The sequence below is a fragment of the Anomalospiza imberbis genome, chromosome 6, assembly GCF_031753505.1.
Source record: "Anomalospiza imberbis isolate Cuckoo-Finch-1a 21T00152 chromosome 6, ASM3175350v1, whole genome shotgun sequence".
NCBI lineage: Eukaryota > Metazoa > Chordata > Aves > Passeriformes > Viduidae > Anomalospiza > Anomalospiza imberbis.
The window spans coordinates 38,789,150-38,801,155 of record NC_089686.1 but is presented as its reverse complement, the minus strand read 5'-3'; the positions used below and the strand labels follow the sequence as shown (position 1 = coordinate 38,801,155).

Here is a 12,006-nt window from a genome sequence, read left to right as displayed (position 1 = left end):
TCTTACCTCAGCCCCCTTTTTGCTGGATTTCCTCTTGAATGATGTCCTCTTCTTCTTCTTACTAGATTTCAGTGGATTCTAGAGAGAAAGGAACAAACACGAAAACTCTGTGAGGAGCCACTGGGCAAGTGGGAACTGTGAAAGAGCCCCAAGAGTTGAAGTGACTTACCTGGGGCCGCCGGACCCGCAGAATCCAGGTGGGAGGAACGACGACAGCAGCGTGAGCCCCTAGTGAGCAGGGCTCTTCAATGTGTTGCAGCATGAAACATGATACTTTGCTGTGATACTGGCCAAGGAGAAGACAGAGAGAAAACTCAGCTGCTCAGTTTGCTGAGCACAGCCACCATCTCCTCCTCTCAGGTCCCCCATGCCAATGCAGGGAGTGCTGGATGAAACCATGCAGGCATTTTGTAACGGGATGGCGATGAAGAGAAAGTCTCTCAAAGGAGCGTGCATAGATCATAGTACACCTTCTCCCAGCAGGGGGAGCTGTTAAGGGCAGGCTGCAGAGCAGCAGCTTGGGGAGCCCCAGCAGAAAGCAGAGGTCATTAGTGCAGAACCGACTGGTAAGGCACAAAGGGGGGGGCTCTGCTCACCGCTTGTTTGCACCAGGAACAGCTGATGGCTACAATCTCTTTGCTGTGGAAGGCAAACTTCTGCTGAAAACCCTATGGAAGAAAGGATAAGAGGCTTAGGGAGTTCCCTGCAGTTCCCTACCATCCAACAGTAAGAGACATTAACAAAGAGCATTGCCTGCAGGTGGAGCCCTCCAGATCCTGTCAGACAGTCCCAACCACAACAACAGCACCAGGGAGGCCACTGTGCTCTGTAGGGGTGCCCTTATTGCTCAAGGAAAGCATGTCAGGAAGACAATTTCTTTCAGGATTAGTTGGGCCCAGGGGAAGAACTGCTGTATGTGGGAAGTGCTTATATAGTGCTTCACTGAGAAAAGCAGGGGACGTGTCTTGGTTTTGCTGCTAAACAGGAATGGTGGGATGTCCCTGGTTCCCAGCCTTGTGTGTGTCTCTGGCTTGACCTTAGGTTTTCCTTCAGAAAAATGCCCAAGATGCCCTCTCACCTTGCCACACTGCCGGCATTTCCCTTCCTGCCGCCTCCGGTGCACCCAGTGATGTCGGACAACAATGGGCTATATGGAAAAGAAAAAAAGAAAATTGAAATAATAATAAAAAAAAAAAGAAGTGAAGGGCCCAGTGCATGAGGGAACACAGGAACTGGCAGAAGAAATGGACACAGGCCAGCCAACCTCTGCTCTTGCAGCAAAACCACTACTCCTAGGCACCAGCCCCGCACCCGCTGAGAGAAGGCAAAGCCAAAGAATCAGGGGGCAAGAGGCCAAATTAAGATGCTCCAAGAAAAGGGAATTAAAACCAGAAGAAATAGGAAGGAGGACAGGGAAACTGAAGACTGAGAATCACACAAAGCAGATCCAATGGAGAGTGGGCAAGAAGTAGCACATCTCTGTCCTTTAACATCTCTGCCTAGATGCCCCTAGTGCCAGGTGAAAATTGTGCTGGTGGAAGGCGTGAAAATCCCTGGAGAGACACAGTTTGTGCCCACAGGAAGAAGATGGAAGTGCTTGCAGCTAAGCAGTGAACCTCCTCACTTCACATCCCTCAAGAAGAGTGGCAGCCCCAAAGCACTCCACACCCACTTCCCCCTGCTCTTTCCCCAGGCCGATCCTGAGCCTGCTTCAGTTCCAGCATGGGCAGCAAGGCTGCTTGCCAGCACCTCTGCTCTGCCTGCAGGCTCACAGTGGGTTCAGGGCTGGGACTTGCAGAAATGATTGTGAGGGAGTCAGAAGTTTTGTAATGAAGTATCACTTGTCCTAAATCCCATCCTATTCTTCCAGACCTGGACTGGGAATGGCACTGCAGATAGAGTAGCGAAAAGAGAAAGGGAGTGCGAGTTCACAGGCTGGCATGACAGGGCCCAACATCCTGCTCCTGACAGCTTTTGGGATCATGATGATGACAGGCAGAAACTGGCAGGAGGTTGGGTCAGCTCCAGTGTTGCCTCCTCCGAGTGCAGCACACGGGAGGGGACAAAAAGTTTTGTTGGCTTTAGTGGGTATTAATCCAGTAGGAGCAGAAGGAGGGCTATGCCTTGAGCTCAGCTCTGGGTCCAAGCAGGCACATCTAGGGAAAGGGCTGACCCTGAAGGGGATCCCTGGCACCACAAAGGCCAGAAGAGCACCTTTTTAGGGAAACAGGAAGGAAGAGGCCTTGGAGGAACTGAGAAACATTAGAAAGACAGGATGAAGAAGCAGAATTTGTGAGAAAAAGAAAAAGCAAGAAAGGGGAGGGAGAAAAGATTTATAGAGGTTGGAGAGAAGAAAAATAGAGACGGACGATTGAGCAGAGGAAGCTAGCTGTTAGCAGAGCCCAAAAGGTAAGTGAAGCACAAATAAGAGAGCTAGACTAAGAGCAATATGTGCAGGAGGCACAGAAAGAAAAACAGAGCAAGAAAGGAAGGTTTAAAGTGATGCTGAAAGCTTCCCTTTATGTCATGCCGGCATTTCAAAGTAGGCAGCCCTGTGTTTGAATATTGTTCCTCAGCTAGGTCTGCTGTGCCAGCACAAACACAGTGTGCTGGGGGCAGCTCTGTTACCAAAATGGCCCATGACTGAGCCACCCACACCCACTCCAGAGCACTGCACAGGCTACACTGGCTCCACAGGCTGGAGGGTGAAGCATGAAGGCTGATAGCTGCTTCCACCAGTGCAGGTCAGCAGACAGGTTCCAGGCCACTGCTTACACCCAGTACATTACAACATGGGCTGAAGGGGTCTGATACCACTACTGTGGGCAACTTCCACTGCCACCTGTGGCACCTAGGTCAGGGCTGAGTGATAAAGCCAGACATGAGCCCATACTGCTTCCTTCCAAATTGCAGGAGACTTGGGGACCTGCCACTGCCTCATCTGTGTGCCTGAGGTCCCAAAAAAAGGGGCAAAGTTTCTCCCAAAAAACACTGTCTGTAGGTTTCTCCCATGCAGATTCAGAACATGCAAACCATTGGATGCTCTGCATCTGCTGCCTGCAAACTCCTCACTCTTCACACCCAGTCTGTGCTGCTGCCTTGCAAAGAAACATCCCTTTTATGGCACCACCCCCTTGGAGCAGGAAGGAACATGATGTCTCCACTTGGATGGGCAATATGCTGGCAGCATCTGGTGTCTTTACCACCAAACTGGAAATGGGAGATGCAGATGTGGGCAGCGTCCAAGGCACATCTCTCACCTCCCGTATGTTCCGGGATCCTGACTCCCTGAAGGAAGGCTTGCAGCGGAAATTTATCTGTAGGAAGAACACACGAGAGGAACGAGTAAAACCATCGTACCTGAAGGAAATCTACTGGAATTTACTGCACTACAGTAAGGTTCAGAACCTCTGGAGTTGTTTGGTACTTGCCACAAAACCCTCATATGTCTTGGCTACTGAACAAAATGGGGCCTGGGGTAGCAATCACGTCACTAGATCCTCATTTTGGTACTGTCTCCTCAGAAGACCCCTTTCTGCAATAACACATTGCAGTTCCCCAATCTTCTTGTACTTCACTGCCCAAGAAAAGGCTGCTACAGTTTTGCAAGCTGCAGGGAGGGCTTAACAGACTCTACTCACTTTCTCCAGCTGTTCGATGCAGGGTGTATGCACTACGATCTTGCAGGCTGCACATTTGCGCCTGGAGAGAGGTTTTTGCTGAAGGGTAAGAAAAGGGGAGAAAAAATATATATGTGAATGAAAATATGTAGTGTTCAGAGCCTGGCAAGCTTAGCTTCCCATCATACCTCCTTCTTATGTATTGGGATACAGAACAAGCCCTATTGTAAAGTAAGATACAACCTAGACTTCTTATCTAGTGAAGGGGTCTAAGCATGTGCCTATAGCAGATGTTCTCAAGCCTGGGACTGATCTGGGAGGTACTTTCCCTACTATCCTATCCTGCAGTCCTTGTCCTTTTCTGACACTTACTGAAAGCACCATGGAAGCTGGTCTGGGAGGCACCTGCAGGATGGCAGGCAGAGGGTGGCATCAGTGCTCCGTGTCCTACACCATGAGCAGGACTGAGCCTGCAAACTGAGAAGGAGGACTGCAGGGGCAGGAGGCAACAGGCCTGGGTCTCCACAGCTCACTTTTCTCCTCTATTGAAAGGTCTTGGATTCAGATTTTCTTTCCAAGGGTGTGGAATACCAACAGCCTCTCTCTGGAACCCTCCAGGCAAGTGGCAGCCCTGCATCAGGTTCCCATTGCAAACTGAGAACCAGCATTGGCAGAAACTGGGGCCTGGGCCCTTCGGTGTGCAGAGGCAGGAGGGACACAGCAGCAGTGCGGTCTCTGCGGTCTCCCCACAAGATGACAGCACAGCCAGGTTTGTGGCCATTGCTGCCAAGGCAGGTGCCCCCAGGTGACTCACCAGAAGCTTTGCCATGCAGTTCTGGTCCCCAACGTAGCAGAAGTCCCCAGAGACATTGGTCTCAAACCAGATATGCTCCCCATAGACTGCAGCCTCCTGAAAGACACAAGACAACACAAGCTCTGAGAGAACCCCCATAGAGGCACCTGAGTGCCTAAAATGCTTTGTGCAAGGGATAAGATGCTGGACAATGCTGGGGGTGGGAGGCTGGAGCTAGGTGGACGCCAGGAGACAAGATGCACACAACAGCCACGGACATCTGGAGAGAGGAAACCTCACAAAGCTGCTGCCATGGCCACCTGTTGTAAACAAGAGGGCCCCAGGAAACCAACTCCAAGACCACTTGTAATGTCCTGCACAGGGGAGCTGCTTTCATCACCCCGAGAGGAGGCTTCAGGGCAAACTCAGTGCAGGGGACACTCCTGAACCAGCTCCTCTTCTACAACCTGAACATGCAGCTTAAAACCTGTGGGGCATTGCCTGTGAAGGAGTAGGGGCTTACTCCTGTTGCTTGGCCCCAGCCAACAGATCTTGGCTGTCAGAAGCAGAAAAGCTGGGAGTGGAGCAGTTATGCCATCCCTCCAGGAACCACCTGTGCCTCCACAGCCTTTCTCTTGCAGCATCAAGTAGTGCTGCCAGGAGCACAGATGCTGGCACCAGCTGGTAGCAATGGAAGAGGCCATAAAAGTGTCAAAGCCAGTCACCTGGGAAGCCTCAACCCAGGGAAGAGCCTGCTGTTTCTTGGCCAAGAGCCCATTCCATGCAATGCCCAGCAAAACACAGTACAACTTACGCTCCAATCCACAGTGCTGCGTATCTGCCTCTCCGAGTCGCTCCTCATGGCTAGTGCTGGGTTTGGCTGGGCTACCATGTGTTGGAGACTGGATTTGGCAATAGCTTTCCTGGAAGACAAAGGAGGGCTGGCTATTAAATATATGTGCAAAGCACAACCTGCTTCTAGGATGCAACATGAGGCTGGAGCAGAAAAGCCTCCTCAGGACCAAGGGACTCGAAATGAGGTGAAATTCCATCCCAGCTGGCTAAGAAGTACCTGTTTCTGTGAGATAGTCCTGTGGGATGAAGAGGTACTGGCCGGGTTGCTGACAGCTCAGCCAGACAGCCTGTAGCCAATAAAAGGGACAGCCTGGGCCTGCTGGGTTAATGCCCTCAGGGATAAGAGCTCCATTGTAAAACACCCTGGGAGTCAACCGAGCTTCAAGCTTTGAGCTTTGCTTCGAGCTTTGGTGGTGGGACTGCCTTTGCAGGGACAATCTAGAGCTCCTGTCCAACAGTCTCCCTGCATCTCTCAGGCACCTCAGAGCCTGGGCTGTTTCCAGGGACGAGTACAACTGGCCAGAATAAAAGCAGCTGTTTGCCTGGGGCTAGTGAGCTCCTCCCAAATGTGCTAGGGTGGAGGAAAGGAGCAGGAAATCCAGCTAACAGGAGAAAGGTGCATCTCCAGCCAGTAACCAGGCCTACAACATTCCTCTGGTCCCAACCTGGCAGGAGAGGACACCCACAAGCCCCAGGAACTGCACCAAGAGCATCAGTGGCAGTGCTGGCCCGAGTGGAAGATGCCAGCACTGCAAGACACTGATGGTAGCCAGGGCCAACAGCACTGAGTCTCTTCCCTCCTTCCCCACCAAACCTGGGTCTGCACTCCCCCTCTCCCCTCCCCAGGGCATTGCCTGCTTGCACACTGCCACCATACATACAGCAGCCGGGGGCTCCAGCCGTCCGGGGTGGTGTGGCAGGTGGGCTGCGGTCCCAAACCCTTGACGAGGGTGGCAGAGGGGCACCTGGTTCCAGCTATTCCTGCACAGTGCTGGGCCAGCAGCTGTGGGTGGCCAGAGGGGAGCAGCCCAGGTTGAGGGGCATCGCTGGAGCGCCGGCGCTGGCTGAGGCGGCGGTAGCGGCCTGGCAGGCCGTAGGCAGCCCGGCCGTACAGGGCCTCGGTGGGCAGGCGGTGGGAGGAGGTGCGCCGCAGGCAGCGGGGGCCCCGCGACAGCAGCCCTGCCTGGAGCGGCCGCAGCTGGGGCAGCATGGCCAGCCACGTGTCCTCAGCACAATGCTCATGCCGGCCCTGCTCAGCCCCTGCTGCGGTGCCACCATCCTCTGGAGACTCGGATGTGGAGCTGTCAGTGCAGTGAGCCCTGTCCCCTTCCTCTCCCGTGGAAACGAGGCTGGCCCGGAGGAAACTGGGACCCAGCAGCTGGGCATCAATGGCTTGTGCCTGGCCTCCGCACTTCTTCTGCACGGCAAACCTGGGGCTGAGGCAGGGCGGTGTGGTGCTGGAGCGGCGACGCGTGCCGGGACGCCGGACCAGGCCCAGGCAGGAGAGGGATGCCGCTGGGGTGCCTGAGCCACGGCGGCACTGGGCCAGCGAGGTGGAGGGCAGCCCCACCTGGGAGCGACGCCTGGCCTTGCCCGTGGGCACAGCCACCACGCTGGTGCGCCGCAGCCCCTTCCGCCCAAAGTGCCGCCTAAAAAAGGTTTCCATTGCATCCGGATGGTGGCTGTTAACACAGAGACCAGGAATTCAGTAGGCTCCCCTATAAGTCCCAGACCATGCTGTGGCTGTCAGGGTAAGGGGACAGTGGGAAGCAAGGGATAGAAGGCTGAAGCAGGGAGTGGGAGACATGGCAATGCTACCTGAGGTGTGTGGTAGTGTTGCTCCCCACAGCTTTACTGCCCCACGAGTCTCACAGCTCAGCCCAGAGGGCTGCAATGGCAGGGCAGGTGTTACCACCTAGCGAGGACCCTCTGCATTCCCTGCACTCCACTAAACAGAACCCCTGTGTACCCTGAGGTGCCGATCAGCCCTTGCACCTCCATTACCCCTACCACTCTCCTGATGCTGATCCACCTGGTTTCCACACAGGAACCACTCTGGCTAGGTACCAGTCCTACCAAATTTGTAGCAAATTGAAATTAAGCCCTTTGTGAGTGCTACAGAAGAAAATCAACAAGGCCAGTAAAACCAGGGCAGGAAAATTTGGTAGAAAAGGTCTGGGAGAGCTGGAAGCTGGGAGAGACTGGAGCAGGGCAGAGGAGAGCTAGGAAGATCATCCCATCCCTCCTGAGCAAAACATCCCTCATGGGAGAAAGAGCTTTATGGAAAGCTCATGCTTTCCCTGCCCAGCTCTCAAAGCTTGACGGGCTGCCTGGACATTGCAGCAGTCTGTTGAAAGCCACAGGTGGAAGGTGCTGCAACACTTTCAGTGGCAGTGGCTCAGCATGCAAAGGCCTGAGTGGAAGGAGCTGAGTCTGGCTAGCTCCAGTGCTCACCTCCTCCAGAGACAGTACTTCATTTCCCACCCTCCAGCTGCCACCCCTCTTCAGCTGCTAGAGGATTTATTCAATGCCAACTTTAAAAATCCCACCAAAACCCAGTTTGGTAGAAGCAAACCTCTTCAATTGCTCCCAAGGCAGGGGACTCAATCATGGCAACCTGCAAGCACACACAAGCAACCACCACTATCACTCTCAAGGATTTCCATGCTGTGCTAGGCATCTCCTCTATCCACCACGACAGCATGGGCATGCTGCTCACCATGCAGACTGACATCTCCTCCCCTTCTATCTTCCTCTCTTCCCATACTCTTTTACATTCTTATGTGTCAGCAATATCAGAGAACATTCAGGAGATCACTCTGACCCAAACTTCCAGGGACCCAAGGCCCACACAAACAGGTGAATTTATCAGAAGCTTCTTCCCTTTTTATTTGCAAAATGCATGTAAGATGGGACATAGGTTTTATCTTCTGGACAAAATGGAGTTTTTGATAGTGCTTGTAGCACAAGCAGCCCATTGGGTTGTACCTCTTTTGAACAGACAAGTACCAAGGTGAGTTTGTATTTTTGGAAAAGACAAGCTTGGTTTGGTCTCCTCCACCCTTGCAGACAAGGAAGCCAGCTCTTCAGTTTCTATAGGCTTATCACCACCCCTATACTCAGTATTGTAGGGGAAGGAGGGAGGGAGGGAGGGAGGGAGGGAGACAGAAGGAAGGAAGGTAATGGCCTCCAGAGAGCAGCATCGGGTCAGCAAAAGCCTGGCTGAACTGAAAGCAAAGCCAAAGCATCACCTCCTCAGAAATACTCCTCAGACGTATTTCTCAAGTCCTACCACTGCAAGCAATGCAGGCAGGTACTTGGTCACCAGAAGGTTTAATCCACCCAAGGCCCATGCAGCTTTGCAGAGGGCATCAGCATTTTGCTGACGACCCTGCTTCCAGCCTGTTTCCCAACACTGCAGTGCTCCATTCATGTACCCTCTCCATACTATCTGCAGGATGATGCACAGTAAACAGCATAGAATCAGAAAGTCTAAAGTTCCCCTGTACAATTGGAGGCCATTTCTTCTTGTTCTATCACTTGTTACCTGGGAGAAGAGACTGACCCCACACCTTGCTACAACCTCCTCTCAAGTAGTTATAGAGCTCAATAAAGTCTCCCACGAGCCTCCAGCTTCCTCAGCCATTCCTCCTAAGACTCGTTCTATAGACCCTTCACCAGCTGTACTGTCCTTTGGATGTGCTCCAGCACCTCAGTGACAGGAGGAGGGCCCAAAACTGGATGCAGCACTTGAGGTGTGGCCTTACCAGCGCTGAGTACTGGGAAACAGTCACTTTCCAGTCAGTTTCCAGTCACTTTCCAGTCCTGCTGGCCACCCTATTACCGACACAGGCCAGGATGCTGTTGGCTTTCGTGGCCACTTGGCACACTCTGGGTCATGTTCAATGGCTGCCAGTAAGCATCATCACCAACAGGTATTAAAAACTGTCTGAACAAATAAAACATATTAAAAACCACAAGTGAGAACACGGGATGTGGCACACTGCAACAGACCCTTTTTGGCCAGCTTTAGCTCCTGGGGGAGACATACTGACCAAAGGCACCTCAAATGAGCTGAATGGCTGTTCCCTCCTACCCCAGATATTCCACCAGCACAAAGCTTCTCCACCGCTTACTGTGTTGCTGCTGTGGGCAGGAAGATCTCTTAACACAGCTTCCTTCCTTTTTGCACCAGTCTCGTGAGGAAATCTGCTAGAACAACCTTGGTTTGACATTTATGTTTGAGCACTAGCTGACTGCGGACCTTTTTACCCTCAGGGCTGTCTGTAAATGGCACACGGAATCAAGCTCTGACCACCAGTGGTGAAGGTTATTACAAGATTGCCATCTGACAGCCCATGACAGCAGCATGTGGCAGCTCAGATATGCTGGGTGTACATATCCCTACCTCTTGCATCTCACTTCCAACCTGAGCTCCAAATGGTGTATTGCAGGTGTGAGAGCTGCTGCTGGTGGAGCAGATGGATGAACTACTGGGGCTGCCCATGGTTGATATGCATTAGCAAAGCTGTGTGCAGAGCAGCTGGGGAACCATGCAATAGGCAGAGAGGAGCCTGAAAAAAGCTAAGCCTTGGAAGCCCCAGGCTTAAAACCAGCACATTTCTGGCATCTCCATTGTTTATCACTGAGAAAAGATGGAGAGGAGCCAGCACCTGTGGCTGCTCTGTAGACCACATTACTCGGCTCAGTTAGGTAAGGAGGCTGGATCAAGGCAGCTTGGCATTTGCAGGGTGCAAAGTACTGCTGCATGTACTGGGATATCAACTCTACTTATGAGCAGATACGCACTATCATTTCAATCTCCTTCTGTGACTAAGGAAGGAGACAGCAGCTCTGGTCTGCTCATGATCTGCAATCAGAGCTCTTGAAAGGTGGGATGTTTTTTACTACCAGACTCCTCAAAGCATCCTACACAGCCTGCCCAGCCTCAGTGCAGAGATGCTGCTGAAGCAGGAACATGTCCCATCAAGATCTAAACAACCTTGGAAAGCACAGCAGGGATCAAAGAGGAAAAACTTGCATCTTGTAACTACAGGGGACATAGAGCTTGTGAATCAGCTGTTATGGAGACATCTCTCCAGATATCCAGCAGCTATCCCTCATTTGGTGATGGCGGTTCCAAAACCAGACAGGCTGAACATGCAGTGTCCCCCATGACATAATCTTTGCCCACATCACAAAGAGAATCTGGATATTCAGCTCCACTATTCTGCTTTGCTTCACTAGCCTTGAGCAAACTCCCATGTACCATACTTAACACGCTCTCTGTGATAGGCAGGGGGATCCTGTGCCATACACCCTCTTGGCCCTTCCTCCACATTATTATTCCCTTTGTCCCTCCAGCAGCCTGGTCTATTCCTGACAGTGCCCAGAAGCAAGAGAGATCTCAGGTTACCTTATACAGTGACAAATCTGGCACCCTTCTCCTGGCACCAAAGGAGGCAAGAGGACCCTACTGCAGGATGTTGCTGGTACTAAATGCACAAGCCTTGAGCCACAGAGAAATCTGGACATAATAACACCATTAGCTTCTCCTGACCTTTCAGCAAACCTCCAATTAGTCAACTGGAAAACATTTTTTCCAACCATGGGACTACCAGGGAAACAAGTCCGAGAGCTTTGCCCTGTTCCATGACGAGGACCTGTCCTGATGGCAGCCGGCTGTATTCCTGCATTCTGGCTAGCTGTGGGTGCTGTGGAGCTGCTGTGGCACTAGAGCTGGCAGAGTGTAAGCAGGAGCCCACTTCAGTTTACAAGTTGTCTTCTCCTGGCAAAGACATTTGACTCGTACAGACCAGCCACAAGGAAAGTGTGTTATTAATAGCCACTCCTGTGTGACAGCAAGATCTCCTGGGCTTCTGCCTCCCTGCCTCCTCCCTGCCACGGCACTGGAGGGACTGAGGGACCTAGGAGCCCATCCAGAGAGCTGCTGCTCATTCCTACCCCGCTGGCACACCACTGACTGCCTTCAGCCTCTGTTTCCATCACAAGCTTGCACAATCCACAATGCCCTTTCAGTGCTCTGATATTCAATCTTCCCATGTACGTTACTGTCCTTACACCACCCCTGCTGAGATCCTGTCCCTCTCTCCTGTTCTGCTCCCCACACATCGTCACCGACCCCTCCTCTCCCTGGGGCTCCCCAGCCAGGCTTCTCTGACCTTACAAGGGCAACCTGCACAGATGAGGTCTGCTGAGGAAGGTGCCCCCATGCCAGATGGGGAAGGGAAAATGCTGGTCAAGATGTGGTGCAGCCCTCAGGCTTTGGTTGCAGTGAGGTGTGCAGTGATCAGCAAGTTCCCATACTGTGCATTTTGTTTCTACTCAGAATTTCCATTCCAGCTGTCATGTCTCCTACCATCACACAAATAAAACAGAGTCAGGAGCTCCCCCACACTGGGTCCAGTATGAGCAAGGAGATGGGGCTCCCCCCAGCACAGGGGCAGGGAGGCTCCATCCAAACCACAAGCCTTTCAAAGCACCATGAGGAGTGAGCTATGGGCTATGCTCATCTATTTTAGGATTCATACATTTGACCTACTGCAACAAGTGCCACCACCTGTATGGGCCACTTCCAGGCTTCTGAGCTGCAGGAGCATGGTATTCCCAAAGCAAGGACAAACACATCCTCAGTTGCACTGTCACCCTGCAGAGGAGGGGATTACTGCTGCAACCATAAGGTTGCTCCTCCAAGCTGCAGAAGCCAGTTTCTGATCC

At 52.4% G+C, this 12,006-nt stretch overlaps 1 protein-coding gene across 9 annotated transcripts in view; it reads right to left on the bottom strand.

Annotated features, from left to right (window-relative positions):
• Window positions 1–12,006, bottom strand: part of DGKZ (diacylglycerol kinase zeta) — a 54,412-nt gene that overhangs the window by 19,681 nt on the left and 22,725 nt on the right. For 6 of the 9 annotated variants that reach the window (XM_068193557.1, XM_068193559.1, XM_068193560.1 and 3 more), the window contains 8 exons: window positions 5,228–5,336; window positions 4,435–4,530; window positions 3,642–3,719; window positions 3,261–3,317; window positions 1,079–1,147; window positions 597–668; window positions 170–286; window positions 7–78 (listed from right to left, as the gene is read on the bottom strand). In XM_068193557.1, the coding sequence (XP_068049658.1) occupies window positions 7–78; window positions 170–286; window positions 597–668; window positions 1,079–1,147; window positions 3,261–3,317; window positions 3,642–3,719; window positions 4,435–4,530; window positions 5,228–5,336 (670 nt within the window). Of the gene's footprint in view, window positions 1–6; window positions 79–169; window positions 287–596; window positions 669–1,078; window positions 1,148–3,260; window positions 3,318–3,641; window positions 3,720–4,434; window positions 4,531–5,227; window positions 5,337–6,149; window positions 6,951–12,006 lie in introns of all 9 variants that reach the window. The other 3 variants (XM_068193551.1, XM_068193552.1, XM_068193553.1) reach the window with 1 other exon arrangement.